At 34.2% G+C, this 16447-nt stretch overlaps 1 protein-coding gene across 6 annotated transcripts; it reads right to left on the reverse strand.

The window, feature by feature from the left end:
* Positions 1–238: 238 nt before the first annotated feature.
* Positions 239–15511, reverse strand: LOC118043478 (ubinuclein-1). Of its 6 annotated transcripts, none has more exons than XM_073410447.1 (12): positions 14788–15511; positions 10154–10240; positions 8170–8246; positions 4826–5432; positions 3992–4091; positions 3766–3875; positions 3563–3646; positions 3205–3309; positions 2593–2730; positions 2456–2503; positions 2055–2156; positions 239–956 (listed from the first exon to the last, which is right to left on the reverse strand). In XM_073410447.1, the coding sequence occupies exons 1-12, from the start codon at positions 15019–15021 to the stop codon at positions 555–557; spliced, it is 2094 nt and encodes a 697-aa protein (XP_073266548.1). In that variant the 5' UTR covers positions 15022–15511; the 3' UTR covers positions 239–554. The 6 variants fall into 6 exon arrangements, with proteins under 6 accessions (XP_073266548.1, XP_034907353.1, XP_034907352.1 ...); XM_035051462.2 differs by having other exon boundaries at positions 3736–3875; XM_035051461.2 differs by having other exon boundaries at positions 3563–3649; positions 3736–3875.
* Between the last annotated feature and the right edge of the window lie 936 nt (positions 15512–16447).

Raw genomic sequence — 16447 nt, forward strand, 5'->3', positions numbered from 1 at the left:
TCTTCAATGTCTGCAAATAGCCTCACCTACCTCCAAAAAGGAGATTTTAGGTTCATGTTCTGCACCTCCAAACTACGCATAAAACGAAAGCAAAAACTTATCCTTGGATCACTATCCAGGGTACAAAGGAGCACATTCTGCTTAAAGATGTAGCCAAGCATTATATTGTTACAAACCATCAAGAATTACCATTGTTTAACTAATATTATTATTTCCTACAGCTGCCAAACTTCCCAGATCAGACAAGCATAGAGAGTTTTATGGACTGATATTATTATTTCATAAAGGTGATTAAACAAAGATTCCTCTTCCTGCAAAGTTCTCAAAATACCAACTGGGTATTAATATTAGTTGCCTAATCTGCCGTTAGTATTAGTTTTCTGCTATTTCTATCTTAGCATAACTTAACTAAATAGCAAGATAACTATATTCCCTACTTATTACTATGCAAAATGCCTAGTCTGGAAGAGGACAGGCACAAATTAAGAGAAAAGATCACTTATAACGTTCTTCGATGCACAGTCAAGCTGTGAAACTCCAACTGGATCCATTGGTCAGTTCTGCTGTCCCAAGCTTGAAGAAGAGGTGGTCAGATGGTGTTTCAAACCATCTTGCTGCTCAACCTCCTGCTTGTGGGACATGTGAGATTCCTTGTCCACTTTTGGAGAAGATTTTTTTAATCCACGATTAAACTCCCTCCTTTGCTGCCTCATTTGTTCTTTCAACATAGGAAATGTCATTTTCTCAAGCTTCTCTTGTTTGGGAGAATCATCATTACGGCCTTTTAGGAATGGAGGAAGAGGTTTTGCAGGTTCAGAGAGGTACTGAGTGATGGCTGCTGGGGTGCTGAGTCCTTCTTGTGGACGTTTTGCTTGAGCAACTGAAGTTGCTTTCCCACCAACATTAATATCCTTCCAACATTTGGACAGCTCTTCCAACCTTGCTTTTTCTTGGACCTGAACCCAATCAAAGCAATCACCAAATATAAATAATGTATTCTAATGAGACAGAGAAAGGGAGAGAGAGAGAGTCATTGTTTAATTGACTGGTAAAAGTTCATGGCTTGCAAATACAAGGAGATAGGATAGAGTCTTGTATTCAGCCACTTCATCAGGAGAAAAAATAATATAAGAAAAGATAAAGTGAGGAATTCCTTCACATGCTCCTTCCAAAGAGTCTATATTTTAGAAGGTCCACAATAGTGTAGTGATCTAATAAATGCACCTGGCATAAAGCGGCTGCTCTCAAACTGAAGACTTCAATCATTGTACTATGCAATGACTTCCAGACAAGTACAACACATTACAGTTATTTCACCACAATTATCTATATAATTGTTAATTATGTTTGAGTAAACAGTTCGTTATCAAGCTAATTCAGCAGGGATTGCATCCAATGCCCAAGACAATAGAATTGGAACCTAGGTTTACATCATATAATGGCTAACAAGACTCCAAATGGCCTGTGATTTCAGTGATGGTGATGGTGCTGATTAACTATTATCTAAAAAGCCAAACATCTGAACACCGTGAACATAAAGATGTTGGAAAAAACATGTCCAAAAATTCAGGTGGATGTTTTAGCAAAACTCAAATAATTCTTTGGGAAAATTGGCTTCAGAAACTGGGAAGCTTTTTCCACCATTTAATAATATAAAGCTCATGTCACCATTAGTGAGAGAAGATTTGGTATCTACCTATTCAAACCTATACATGCTGTGACTTTGGTCAGAGAGATTTGGTTCATAAGTAGTTCTACTGCAAGGAAAAGCAGAAACCCTACAAGTTTCAAATGACAGTGATCTCATATTCAGAACATATTTCTTTATTTTCTCATCTGGTTTTTAAACTATGAATTAATACACTTCTCACCATTTCTTCTTTCACTTTCTCCGAGGAAAGAAAATTAAGACAAGAATTGTGAAATTGTGAACATATTTTTGGAAAGTTATTGTTCAAAATATGAACAGCCTTCAACATAAATCATCGTTATTGAGTGTTGTAAGAAGAGAAAGAAGAAATAGTAGTAATAGAAAGAAGAAGGCGCGTTCTTGCCTTCTCATTATTGTAGAATGTTCTTCTACGCTCCTTTGCCCTATAAATAGCATTTTTTATCCCATGGTTGTCCATAGCTCCATTTGGCCACAGTTCCGCAAGCTGAACGGAATAAAATAAAGAGTTAACAGACTGATCATAAGCACTAAAGATATTTTTCTTCTTAATTTATAGTATTCCCTTTACATTGTCACTGTTTCCAAAAAAAATTTAATCATGGTTCTCCATCTCTACAAAAAGTTGTCTTTATAAAGATGAAATTTGTATTCCGTAATTGAGCAGGCACAGTACTATAAAATTATAAACTATCAGGCATGGCTAACATAAACCAGATAAAAAGCAATAATAAGATAAACTTTTTACGTGAGATTAAAAACAAAAAGAAGGGCTACAGTGAGTACCTCAACATACAACTTTCTGATATGTGGACCTTTGTCTTCATCCATCCCCTAGAAAACATTAAGGGGTAACATCAAGAACATAGTACAACTATCAAATTTTGCCACAAGAGCAAAGTAAAATAATGGTGTAGTTATACCTGAACAAATAGGTCATAAAGATCACATATCTTATCTTCCATCTTATTGTCCATAACATACTTCTCATCCATAGCTCCTTTTTCTTCATCAATAATTGCTTTCTGAAAGTCACCACCTGCTTTCTCTCTTTTAGATGCCTGCTTTATCATACATAGCAACAGTAAAGCACGCAATAATGTGTCCTTTGGAACATCACTAGCAAAAAGTTTAAACTACTAAACTGGTGCTTTCTACACAAGTCATTCATGCAAAAAGGGGAACAATGAAAATGTGTTGTGATTGTAGATGCAGCTTACTGGAATGCAAAATAATCCAATAAAGAAAAAAATGATGATCATTTCCTCTCTCCACTGTACTAAACAACATTCTGTTACACTGCCAATTAGTGTAGAAGATGACACTGTTTTCAGTTTACTTTTCCAGATTATGTTGAGAGGAATAAAGCAAATTTATTAGAAGCCCGTCAACTGTTACAAAGACAAAGTAGCAAATACTAGTCTTCTTGATGCATTGCTAACATACCCACATCGATTGAAATCTCAATTGCATATTGTTTTAATGAAAATGAGCTTTATTTAAATTGGAAATGAACACTTGAGGATATTGGAAACCTGCAGTTCTATCATCTCCATGACCTCCCTTCTAATAAGCTGGAATCTGTCAGCTTTCTCTTGCTTTGCTGTTGGTCCCATTTCAACCATCTCTCTCAGATTTTTCTGTACAAAAACAATTTGGAGGAAGGGTGAAGAGGAAGGGGAAATCAGTTTATGTGCATGGAATCAGATAAAGAAGAGCATTAGAAAATCTGTCAATTACAACGTATAATTTTCCAGGATTAAATAATCACTATTCCATCTTAGGCTGATCCAAGATAATCAACACTGGTACTTACAGTGAACTATATTGATCATGAAAACCTCTAGTGTGTTTACAATTAACTATTAATCCAATTGTAACGAAACCGAATACCTTCAGTGTCCTGAGCTGAATTAAATGCCCAAGAATACTCATAAGGCGATTGATTAATTCCTCTGATATTTTTCCTTGGCTTGACTGCTGCAGTTACCAGAGAAATAATTAAGTTCAAGATCTTACACATGTTCTGTCTGTGAGAGATAAAGAGAGAGAGTGTAAAGTTTCACATAAGAAAAACAGGAAAATGATTTCGGTACAGCTAGCTTGGCAACTTTAGCAAGCTTCTGCTTCACTTCAGAAGGCAATCTTCTTTTGATAGCTGTGGATGAGGCATCAGTATCCTGAACTTCAATATTCCGCGGTCTAGCTGTAAATAAAGATTTTTATATCTTTGGAATGGAAAATAATGATCAATTATTAAAGATATCTTCAAAATTTCTCATTGTATAAGACCAAATTTGCTTGCAAAATTGGGTTACTCACATTCTGCAACCGCTTTCTCTAAATCCCCGATGGCCCTTTCAAGCATACTACCCTTAAGCTGCAAGCTCGAAACATCCTTTGGATGTATGATGGCAGTTTTCTGCCAAAATAAAATCAAAATGAGTTTAATCTCAATGAAATTCATATCATATATTGCAAATACACAGCAAATTATATGCCACAAGAACTGAAAACCATCTTAAGAACTCTGTGTGTGTTTGTGTGAGAGTGAGGGGGGGGGGGGGCACGTGCACACACAAGGGGCGAGGGAGAAAGGATCCATAATGTTTATGCAATTGAGAACTCATGCATACTCAGTTTCATGCCCTCTTATCAAGTAGACTGTCTGCAAACCAAAACAAAGCCATCTTATAGTGCATGATCCAATTAAAGATACACCCCCGAGCTGGGTAGTGAAAAGGATAACTACATATCCTGAGAAGAAAGACCAATGATTTTACTATTTCACCAGCTATAATTGTATTAGTAATCACCAATGCAACAAAATGAGGATAATTGACAGGCATCAATCATATAAATCAATGTTTTCAGAAAATAAAACATCACTCTGAGTACTGTGTTCACAGCAAAAATTGAAACTTTGAAGGGTTTCTTATGCAAATTATAGTAGATTAAACAGCAACAAATTAACTAATAATGCTGTTTCTTATATGATTAAAAGCCAAGAACTATCCTGCTAGTGACCAGTATTCAGCAGACAAATCACCAAATAACGTTTCCAAAAAAAATCACCCGTCAGCTGCAAGGGAAAGCAAAACAAGTTTTATGGATACTTTTGTGCTGGGATTTCTGGTGAATATCAGAACTTATTACCTTTTCAGCTTGCACTGGATAATGAGGAAGATTCAGGTCAGGCAGTTCATGTCTTCCTTTCTTGTTTCTTTGAGAAAATTTGGGAGAGGATGTGTTGCTGGTTTTAGTAGCTACTCTTTTCGTTTGAAGCCCAAGTTGGCTGGGAGCATAGTTTTCTTGATACTTTTCATATGCAACTACAGATAATTCACCTGTATCTTTTACACTTCTACCCAAATTCACAGGCTGGAGGACTCCATTCATCTGATTTTCAGTGTTATTCAGTCTTGTGCAGGAGATGGACTCATCCCTGTTTGTTATTCCTGAATAAGATGAATTTTCAGATCTTATATCAGGAGCAGCAGGCTTTTTGTCAGAAGATTCTACGGGATAAGTCAATGAATGCAGTTTCCCATCATGATGATGTTCACCATCAGCAGCTAAACTCTGAGAGTTGGTTGGAAATGGTTCAACCAGAGGTTTATTCCTTGTAGCGATATCCATACTTGCATGACCTAATTTTGCATGTTTATTTCTTACATGATCATCATCCTTCTCTTCTTTAGCTTTTTGTATATTATTCCTTCTTTTCTTTGGCTGGCGGTGAGTGGATGAGATCAGTTTGTTCCTGGCATTGCAGATAAAAGAAAATCAGATCAATGTTCAAATGAAGAAACTACTTGAAGTACCATGACATGCTATTTGGCCAAAGACCAGAAAGAACAGAATGACAGTAACTATAAAAATCAGTTAGCGAACTATAAATGTTTCCTTCACATGCATGTGTATGCTCCTCCACCACCCATCGTAATCTCTTGTACCTTTATTAATGATGAATGTCCTTACCTTTATACAGAGACACCCAAATTTTCTGTGGCCATCTTTGTTCAAGATCTTCCAATTACAGAAAAAGGTGTCACTATTATTCTACAATCCGGAACATACAAGTATAATATTCCAACTCAATTCATGCCTTAACCAGAATGTTGCTCTTCATCTTCTCCATATCCTATGCAGTAAAATAAGTATGCACATGTTCACCAGTCAGGTTGGTGTTTCTCGTCCATCCCTCATGCCTAGCTGAAAGGAAGAGTTGAGTTTTTTACAAGAATACTGGTGATGAGTTTTTTCTTTTCCTTTCTTTTTGGTTACAAGGGAGAGGTTCAGACCTAAGGAAAACTTCTACACTTACATTGGCACGAGTGATGAGTTGACAAAGCATATTTTGACAGTACCGCTGACTGAAAATTGCAGAAGGAAGACACCGAAGTTGTGTTCTGTTATTATGTTTCTATGTGACAGATTACCACTCAAAAAATAAATTATAGTTGGTTTATGTAAAGGTGGAGCTGTGATATATTGATTTAGATAGATTGATTGGTATGCAATTACTTGATTTAGAGAGATCGATTGGTATGCAATTAATAGTACATTATAAGTTGTGCTGAACTCTTTGGGTCAAGTTGTGGGGTATTTCTCTCTCTTAAGACTCCATGGCTTTGGGCTATAGGCAATTTCTAGGGGTAAAGAGATTACGTTTCAGCTGAACATTACCAACATAGTTGGGTATTTTGGAAGTTCCCATTCTTGGCAGTTTAAAGTTCTTTTTCACATCAATGTCTATTTTTCCACTAATTTAGTTCTTTTCTTCTGATTTATCATGGAGAAGAAAATTTTATTGTTTGTTTTGATAGAAAGAATTACTTCACTTAAGAGTTTCAATTCAAGATGTTTATGAATGACAGAATTATGAGGTCACATAAAAGGGTCATCTAATGCTCCCACCAATCCCAACGAGATTGATTCTTGAAAAAGCAAGGATGCTTGTATTATCTCTTGGGTACTTAGATCTATTGAACTACATGTGATGAATAATGTTCGATCATTTTCTATTGCAATGGAGGTGTAGACTTATCTTCAGCACATTTATTCTCAAAATAACGATGTTCAAAAGTTTCAAAAGGAGTTAGAAATTGACAACTATCACCGAGGTAATCTTTTTATTGAACAATTCTATTTTGAATTTCTTAATTTATCATTTTGGGTTAGTTCATTCTACCATTTCTAATGAGGCTTAATAGCACTAGAAGTTGTCCATCATGAGAGCTAAAAAGATCAGTTTTTGATAAACTTGTCATAACCTGTTTTTGACCACCTTGTCCTAATATTTAAAAAAAGAAAAGAAAAAAAAAAAGAGAAAAGATTAAGGAGAGAAACGATAGATAAAAAAGAAAAGAGGGCCAAAATAAAAAAAGAAGTTTAATTCTCTTTCCACAACTACATGATAGGAAAAAAAGAAAGAAGAGGAAATTAAGAAGAGATGGAAAGGATAAATGGGGAACGACCTATAAATAGACCAACACCAGACACATGGAAAAAATCATGAAAGAGAAATCACATAGAAACTATATAGAGAGGAGAGATATCCAAGAAAAGAAAAAAGAAGAGATTACTCGAGAAAAAAAAAACCTAGCCATACCCAAACAAAACAATTTACTCTTAAGCCCGCGACCATAGCCCCTAACTAGATCAAACCCAACACCCCCTGCTGCCGAAACATCTTTGATCGTCCACTTGTCATTGTAAACCAAACATTCATGAAACCCACATTACTTTCTACACGCCAGCCAACACGCAGCCATACCATATAGCCCCCTTACCAAATGATTGATAGGTACATAGTTACCTTTTTAGAGATATTATAATTATAATTCAGGAGCGATTGTAAGGTGTAATTATATTAATATTTGACTATTTAATGAGAAAAGATCCTCCATTGAGAGAGGCATCCAAACCATTTTGACAACCCAAACCCATGTTTTCGCATCTTATATCAATGGATGATTCAATATGTAATTAATTGTAATTCAAAAAATCCAAAAATATCTTGCTCATAGAGTGGACAAATCCTCCACATTCCTTCAACGTGAACTAAAAAGATACTCTAATTCCTTAACCACAAAAGCTTCTTCGGTGATACATTCCACAATTTCATATATTCACAAGGACCTAGTCGGCTATAACATATTTAGTAGGTAGCTTTTACACAATCAAATTTCATAGACATTAAGTGCATGCCCATGTCCATTATATATTTAATGTTCTAGGAACTACACATAGCCAGTGAATATCAAAATAATCAATCATTTAAAAAAAAATGCTTAAAGCAAAGCAAAGAACTGAATTATTTTGAAGCAAAAACCAATCATTTGAATAGACCATACTAGTTTAAATCTTTCAAACTAATTATCAAAACTTTAGCAATGCATCATCATGGGATCCCAATTGCACTGAGACAGAAACGGAATGAAAAAGACAGAACTACCAAAAGACAAGGTGAACAAGAAGAGTTTACAAGAACTCACATGTGTTCTAATTTTCCCTTATTCACAAAGACTCCATCATGTTCGGTAGTTGACCCATCAATTTCAAAATACTCATCCTGTGAAATGTCATGGACAACATTGCAACAAGTTAACAGAAAGGACTATAATGTCACAGGAATAATTAACAACCAACTTTTTCCACAATAGAAATGTTTTCAGGGGACAAGCAACTGGAATAATATGACACCAGTGAGAAAAAATCGTGGACTAGTGGTGCTGGATAAGTTTACAATGGAACAACTCTTGAATATAAAGAGAAACGTTAGAAATCCAGTATGAACAAACTAGACCTAGCTCCAATAGGAAAATGCAATATCTAAAATATTGCAAATTTCAATATCAAGTCAATCACCAAAATAGCTGCCCCTGGAATACGAGGTGTAGAAGGTGCTATATACAGGGATTAAGAAGCTTCAATAAGAAAAACAGCCATAACAAAACCCTAATTCCAATAAATACTAAATAACCTAAACAAGAAATTTCATAAATAAGAACAAAATTTCTAAATTACTGATTATTACAAACTAACATAGCAGGACCAAAGTAGTTTTTCCCTCAACTGCATCATAGAGCTTATCTGAATCATTGTGGCATGTATTTTACTGTGCAAAAGACTGGTCTTAGTCATGAACTGAACATATCAACGTTTAAAGCAAAAGACCAAGCTAAAGTCACTACATCTACGTGGAAACCAACTCAGTAAAAGAAATAATAGTGACTATTTTTTACTGAAGCTCTTTGCCAGTCATTTCTATAACCAAGTTAACACAATGACACCAATATATTGATGATGGTGATATTTCATTCACTATCAATATTAGACTATATTGTAGTTACCATCATCATTAAAATTTTTATTATAGCCATGTTACCAACCAGTTCAGTATCATCTATGAAAGAATCATCAGTGTCATACTGAACTTTATCAGGAACACCATCAAGTTCTTCCTCATCGCTTCACTGATTACCCTAAAAAAGTAAATTGTCAAAACATGGCATCACATAAGATTCTCAGGCATTGGCAGTACCAAGCACAAGTTGTACATAAGATGTGAAAATTCTTCTACGTTGGCTGTTAACCTACCACAACCCCCCTCCTTTATCCATGCTTGGGACTGGCTATAGCAAGCTAAGTTAGCAAAGCAGTATTCTACTCTATTTTATTTATCATTTTTTTTCTGTAACCAAGAATAAGTTGCAGAGAAAAAGAGAAAACTGCATTTATCTGAACAGTGAATATAAACAGTCCAGGTTGCACTTGTGATTCACCTGTCTAAAACTATAATGCTTGGACATTGAAAATAATATGGAAAAAGATAGATTTGATACATATGGTCATATTATTCTGGCTGTTTTATTAATTAGTCATATAAGGGGTTAACAGTGTGCTGCTACCAAAGCTTGAGTCTTGGTTGAGTAGTTGGAGCTATAATACTAGACCAAGTGGCCAAAAATGATCAGGACTAATTAGCCATATAGTAATAAGATTATCTGCAAATAAACACAAAACTGTTCAGCTGGTCTGAACGGTAATTAATCTTAAGATATAGAAGGAAAGGGAAATAGCTCTAAAGATGTTTTGATTCCGCTAATTAATAAGAGAAAACAATTTCAAAACTAAAAGAGAATTTTATTCACTTGTACAGGAGATGAGGCAGGCTTGGAATGCTTGGACAAACAAACTAAAAGGAAAAGATGATGAAATTAGGCATATCCGATCCTTAAGCTGTATAGATAAAAAATCAGTTTCAAGGGATCTTTGTTGGCTTGTTAATAATTAGAATGCTATATGTGGAATGTAATCTTTCTGGTGCACATAAATTACGAAACTCCAGAAATTAAAGTGAAGAGCATCTAATAAATGTTTCAACCAAATAAAAGCAATGAATATCAGAACCTCGTCATGAATCTGTGTTACATTATCACCAAAGAAAAGAGATGAAGTGCAAAGAACTTTACATACCACATAGAGCCCCTCTATTTTCTCAATAACAGAACCAAGATGATTTGAAGAAGGTGCATTTTTTGATACAGATTCAGTGGGCTGGCCCTGAAATTTTGAAGCACAACAAAAGGTATCATGAATAGTGATTTCAATAAGTTTCAGCAGAAGTAGATTGAAAAGAAAGCGAGAAAGATGCAATTCAGGAGATGACATAATAGACGATAGCGCATCCATAAAGCCAAACATGCAACATAGTAAACTCCTGGAGAAGGATAACAAGGTGCATATGGATATGATGTTTACTTCCCAGCTAATGAATTAAAACAACAAGAATCACTATTTTCCTACAATAAGCAGTCTTCTACGCAGTAATATACTTGGAGCACAGTTGAGTGCTACTCGTCCAAATGCACATGTTGCTCCAGTATTTCATAATTATCCTTCTATAAGATGAAATTAATTTGAAAACAGGACGCGAGTTAAATCTACAACTACAGATAAAATCTAAGGAAGTTTTTTGTTAGTCACTTCTTTTGATTTTGGCATCTTATACATTTTGAGGAGATGAAAGGTTTCCGCCGATGAGAAAGATCCGACACTAGCTTGTACATTTCTACAATTATGTCAGCATAATAATAGTTTATAACAATAATATGAGAATGGTTTTATCAATAGCAAACTAATACAACAGCCATTTCTTCCTCGAAATATTTTGAACATTATGAGAACAGGTAAATAAATTATGTAAAAACTTACACCATCAAGCTCAACAACTGTTTCAGTCTATAATTATGACCCTTTATAAACAAACAAATAAGTGTGTTAGATAACTCACACAACACATGCAAAAAATATTTGTAGAATTAGACCTGTGTGCAGTTTTGTGAAACGAACTTACATCATCACCAGTTTCCCAACTGTTTTCCTGTCTATAAGGATTGACTCTTTACAAAAGAACAAATAATTATGCTAGCCATGTGCACATGCACAAGCATGCACACATTCTGCATAGCATAATATCCTAGAATATTTTCATGCTGCCATATCTTCTTTTAATACTCCATACATACAGCATTAGTGAGATATTGCACTCTTTCCTATCATAGAATTCTGCATGCCATATAAATCCACATTTAATGCAATGCCAGACTTTCCTAAATGATATTCTTTTACTAAGGTAGTTGATACATGATGGGTTCTTCTGAATATAGCAATATGCATCAGACCATTCATCTACAACGGTGTCATATAGTTTCATATCCATATATTCTCATGATAGCTTATGGATGTCATAAAAGGAGAGTAACAAAAATCACAACATTAGTGACAATTACTCATCCCAAATCCATTTAATAATTGAAAGTTAAAGAACCCCCCCCCCCACCCCCCCACACAAAATGCACAAGTGCGCAAAATAAATATAAAAAGTCATTAAGGACAATAAGTCAAGCTATATACTTCTTCTCAAAAAACCTTCAGGGCTCTTATAACAACTTCCATTCACCGAAAGAAACTCAACTTCAAATTGCAACTAAGGTTTGTAAGGGTTAAGTAGAAATTGCTCATCGAACTAAAAGCTTAATGTTTCTAGCACTTACAAACACCGCATTCATGTCCATTCAAGTGTGGAACTAACAGGAAAGGTATATGGTGTTTCTTAATCAGCTACTCAAGATGTGAGCAAATTAAGAAATGAAACTATAAATGTCAAGCCTTGGGACTTGACGATACCATTAGGATAATGAGTCAATTGCTGAGCTTAGTGACTTGTAGATGTCAACACACCAGTCATTGTCCATGTTAGCAATATTGTTGATATGACAATCAACACATCAACAAAATGCAAGCAATATGCTAACATCAACATTGATGAGTGTGTTAGCATCGACAATTCCTAATGCTACAACATACACATTGCCTTTTTTATATGTTTTTGTTATGGATTTGTTATATATGGCCGTGGTCTTCATAAATTCAAAGGTTATTCTTACTTGAATAATTGCTTAGCTATTTATTGATAATTTTATTGTTTGCAAATAAATTTATATGCTTCACATTACAAGTTTAAGAGTAAGCACACATGCATGTGTGTATTGAAAACCTTGTATTCTTGTTGAACACAAATCCCATTTCCCTCTCCATCAATCACATCTTCCCTTTTCCATTTAGTATTTTAACCTATCTGGATAAAAAATTAACATTTTAGCATATACATGTCAAAGAACCATCTCAACCCAATAGCTTAAGCTGTTAGGTAAGGTTCCAAGATATGATTTATATTATTCCGTAACACACCCTCTCAAGTGAAAGTCATTTAGGCTTGAAACTTGCACAGACTCACATTACCTTGTGCTTAATTTTTTATCAAATAAAGGGGATGGTGAGATTCGAACTCATGATCGCTTGGTCATCAAGGCTCTAATACCATATCAAAGAACCATCTCAACCCAATAGCTTAAGCTATTAGGTAAGATTCCAAGATATGATTTACATTATTCTGTAACAATACAAACCTCTTATCTCATAAACTTCGTACTTATGAATTTTAGTGGAATCTCAATTTGAGCTAAAGGATCTAGATTTCATCGTTTTAATGCCACAACAACAACTACGCCTTAATCTCAAACTACTTTGGATCAAATCCTTTTGTGCCATTCAGCTCGATCATTAACCAAATTCACCTCAATATCAAGAGACTTGGATCCTTCAATACCACATCCTTACAAGTTATTTTAGATCTTCATCTTCCATGCTTCTTCCTTTCAATGTTGACTTATCACTTCTCTGAACTAAGGCCTCTTTGTGAAATACACTGGATGGAGGACCATTTTGATCACCATTTTGATCACTCTTTGAGAAGATTAGGAAACAAAGAGGACAATTACATATTTGTTTGTAAGTCAAGGATTGAAGTGGGAATGTATCACATTCACTAAAACATATTATTTACTAATTTCTTCTTGCGAGGCAACCAAGACGTAGACGATTCAACAACTTATAGGAGTAGACTGAAAAGCAAAATATTGAAAAAGGAGATGCAGGGGTAATTTTGGAGTTGCAGTTTGATGTGGTTTGGGGGTCTTGGTAAAGGAAAGGATGAAAAGATTTATAGATCTAAGCATTGTTTGCCAAAATTCAGCATAGTTGATGCGAGTAATCTGAAAACCTTTCAGGACAAGAAATTATCTTTTCACCTAAGTTGAGATAAAATGATTTGGTACAATTATTGTTTGTAATCTTAAAAATCTTTCAGGAAAAGAATTACCTTTTATAATATTAGCTAAGAAAAGAACATTTTCATTTCTTCTTTTAGTATAGAATAGACTTGAGAGCTCTCTTGTTTTAGTTTCTTTTACCTCTTTGTTTTTGGGAGGATTTCGTATTGGAGTTTACAAAGCATAAAATTATTCACCGCCTAAAAATCATGTGTTCATAGAGAAGTCATAAGCTTGCCACTTCACTTATACTAGATTATCATTTTGTGTTGAAAACAAACATAGGAGAAAAAGGAACCAGAAAAGGGTGTTTCAGGAAAAAAGAAAGCAAAGAAAAGATCACAGTTTATAAACATAAGAGAAAAGTATGTGTTTGCTATTATATAATTTTTCAAAATGAGAGTTGCATGATCAAACCCTTCATTTTATTTTGGTTAAGCCCAAACAGAGCCACAATGAAATCATTTCAAAGTGACAAAAAACAATCCAGATAATTGCCAATAGCCATTGAGGGATGAAAACAAAATCAGAATAAAACATTTAACTGAGTGCTTCATGGAAAAATAATGATAAAAGATAATGCCTGAAGCATTAAATAGATCTGTTAGGCATATAGTGACATCATACAAGGTCTTGGAATTAAGCTTTCCTCTTGTGATACTGTTGGAAGAATAAGCCACACGACAAACCTGAAAGTAGGAAGCTATCATCCTACACTGATAAACACTTGGGAATATTTTAAACTAATTTAGACGTCCCCATGGAAGGACATTGGAAAGGAAGGTTAATGCTAATTATTGAGTTTACATACGATAAAGCTCTTAGATGCCAGAAAGGCAAGCACATATCGGAATTTACATGACTTGTGACAAAGGAGGATAATAGATATGAATTCAAACAATGATTCCACCATTAGAAATGCTAGTTTACAACTCCAACCATAGTTACCATGGCTGAATATATATTAACAAATGGAGACAGCTGACACGGTACTTAATACATACATGAAATCAAAATGATAGGGGAAAAAACAGCACCTAAATTTAGTTATTCATAAAGTTATTTAGAAACAAACCATTATGGATCTCCTATGAATATAACTGCATAGAAACAGCAGATACTAGTAAATCAGCAAAATTGACATAAACATTCTCAAATAATCAAGTTATTTACTTTATTTCCATTCATCAAACATTTTGTTACAGAAAATAATTCCTCTTCCCAACATAAAGTTGAACGCAAAAACAAGTTGAAATTATCACATGTAGAACTTGCATTTGATTATCTCAAATACAGCATCAAATATTACAGCAAACACTTAATAAAACATGTTATTCAATTAAAAAAACAGATAAAAACATAAACTATAACATAAACCCAGATAGAATTACAACAAAACAAACAATTTACATAAATGGGCTCTCAATAATATCTCACCAGAGAAAACTGAGCCTCTTGCCGGTCAGTATCCACCGAAGCAGGCGCCACAACAGCATCAATATCTGTAGTAGTTTGATTCTGAGACTGAGACGAGCTTGCCTTGTTTGCTGCTGCATCTTTCAAAAGCTTCTTCCATGACACTATTGTTGTCTCTCCAGGATTGAGTTCAATGTAGAACCTTCGCCTAGGAGGACTACCAGTATCACCCTGTTTGGTATTACCAACCTCCATGAATGAATGGATAATTCCAAAGTTTGAGACTTTTTATGTCATGGGAATGGTGTAAACAACAAAGATGTGATCTTTGGAGGTGGGGTTGACTGATTAGTAGATTAGAGGAGAGAAAAAGAGAAACCCAATAAAGGTGTGTGTTGGGTAGTGAAAAATGTTGTGAAAGATTGGAAGGAGTAAATGCAAAATTTGGAAAACCATTGAATGCATTGTTGCTGGTTTTTGTTTTGCTTTTGGTTTTATTTGCCGTTTCTGTTGGGGAATTGTAAGAGAGGAAACACCTGGCTCTTAGATTCAGTTACCTTCCATTTATGTGGGGATCGTGTGTTCAAAGTCTCCAAATTTGCCCCCCTTTTTTTTTTATTTAGGAAGCTGGTGCTGCAAAAATCGGGTTTTTTTTCCTTTGAAGAGGGATGAATTGTGGATTTTTTTTTTTTATGAGAAAGAAAAATGCTAGCTTCATAAAAATGGATGATAAAAAATTTAAAATAAAAAATGATTGTGATGTTAGCACGAATAATGGTTACGTAATTTAATATATGATTTCAAGTTAATTTTTAATACAATAAAATAAATATTAATATTACAAATACTGTTTATTGTATCATGATTTTTTATATATATAAAAAAGTAATAACTGTAATGCCATGTTCTATCTCTCTTTTCATTGATTCTAACATGATCTAGCTCCCAACGAGGGAAGAGGATGAACTGGTCAAAATCAGGTAAAGACAACTTGACAGTGACAGCGCCTCTTGATTTGATCTGAGGTGCGAAGAGAAACAGGTGGGGGTGTTGAAAAAACTTATCCTTCAAGTGAATACAAGAACGTATAAATTAAAAAAATATTAATATTAAAATGAAAAAACATTCGAGTATTCAAATATTTAACCAGGAAGAAATTATTTTTATTTTAATAAGTACATTGTGTAAATACAATTTATTTATATTAAATATAAAAAATAAGTTACAATAAGCTCTTTGAAACATTATAAACATGAAAAAAAAATAACTATTATTTAAAAAATAAGAGCTAAACAATTTTAAAAAATAGAGAGAGGGTATTAAATTAAATTTAAATAAGGAATTAATATAAAGGAAAAAAATACATAAAAAAGAAAGGTGTTAATAAAAAAAAAATGAGGTTATACGCCACCAGGATTGGCTGACTAGACCCACGTACTGTAAAGGAAAAAAATACATCAAAAAATGTTTTGCAATAGCAAAACAACCTCTAATATCTTTAAACAACAAAAAAATAATGGAATTAAAAATCTATGATATTCTAGTATTGCAAGAAGGAAAAACTACCAAATTCAAATTCTCCTTAAAAAATTCCAACTCGACACTAAGATCATCCTTCTTGGTTGATAGAATATTGATAACCAATATTTGATGCGTGAGATTGTTTTTCTAATTTGTAGCT

The sequence above is a fragment of the Populus alba genome, chromosome 7 (genome assembly GCF_005239225.2).
Source record: "Populus alba chromosome 7, ASM523922v2, whole genome shotgun sequence".
Taxonomy (NCBI): Eukaryota; Viridiplantae; Streptophyta; class Magnoliopsida; order Malpighiales; family Salicaceae; genus Populus; species Populus alba.

Bases quoted from the DNA above. Each gene is read 5' to 3' on its own strand.
- LOC118043478 (XM_035051461.2), bottom strand. From the start codon at position 15,021: ATGGAGGTTGGTAATACCAAACAGGGTGATACTGGTAGTCCTCCTAGG. The intron at 2,731-3,204 runs GTTTCCAATATC...ATGATAAAGCAG, and splicing joins TGGAGATGATAGAACTGCAG to GCATCTAAAAGAGAGAAAGC. The intron at 957-2,054 runs GCAAGAACGCGC...GATTGGGTTCAG, and splicing joins CATTCTACAATAATGAGAAG to GTCCAAGAAAAAGCAAGGTT.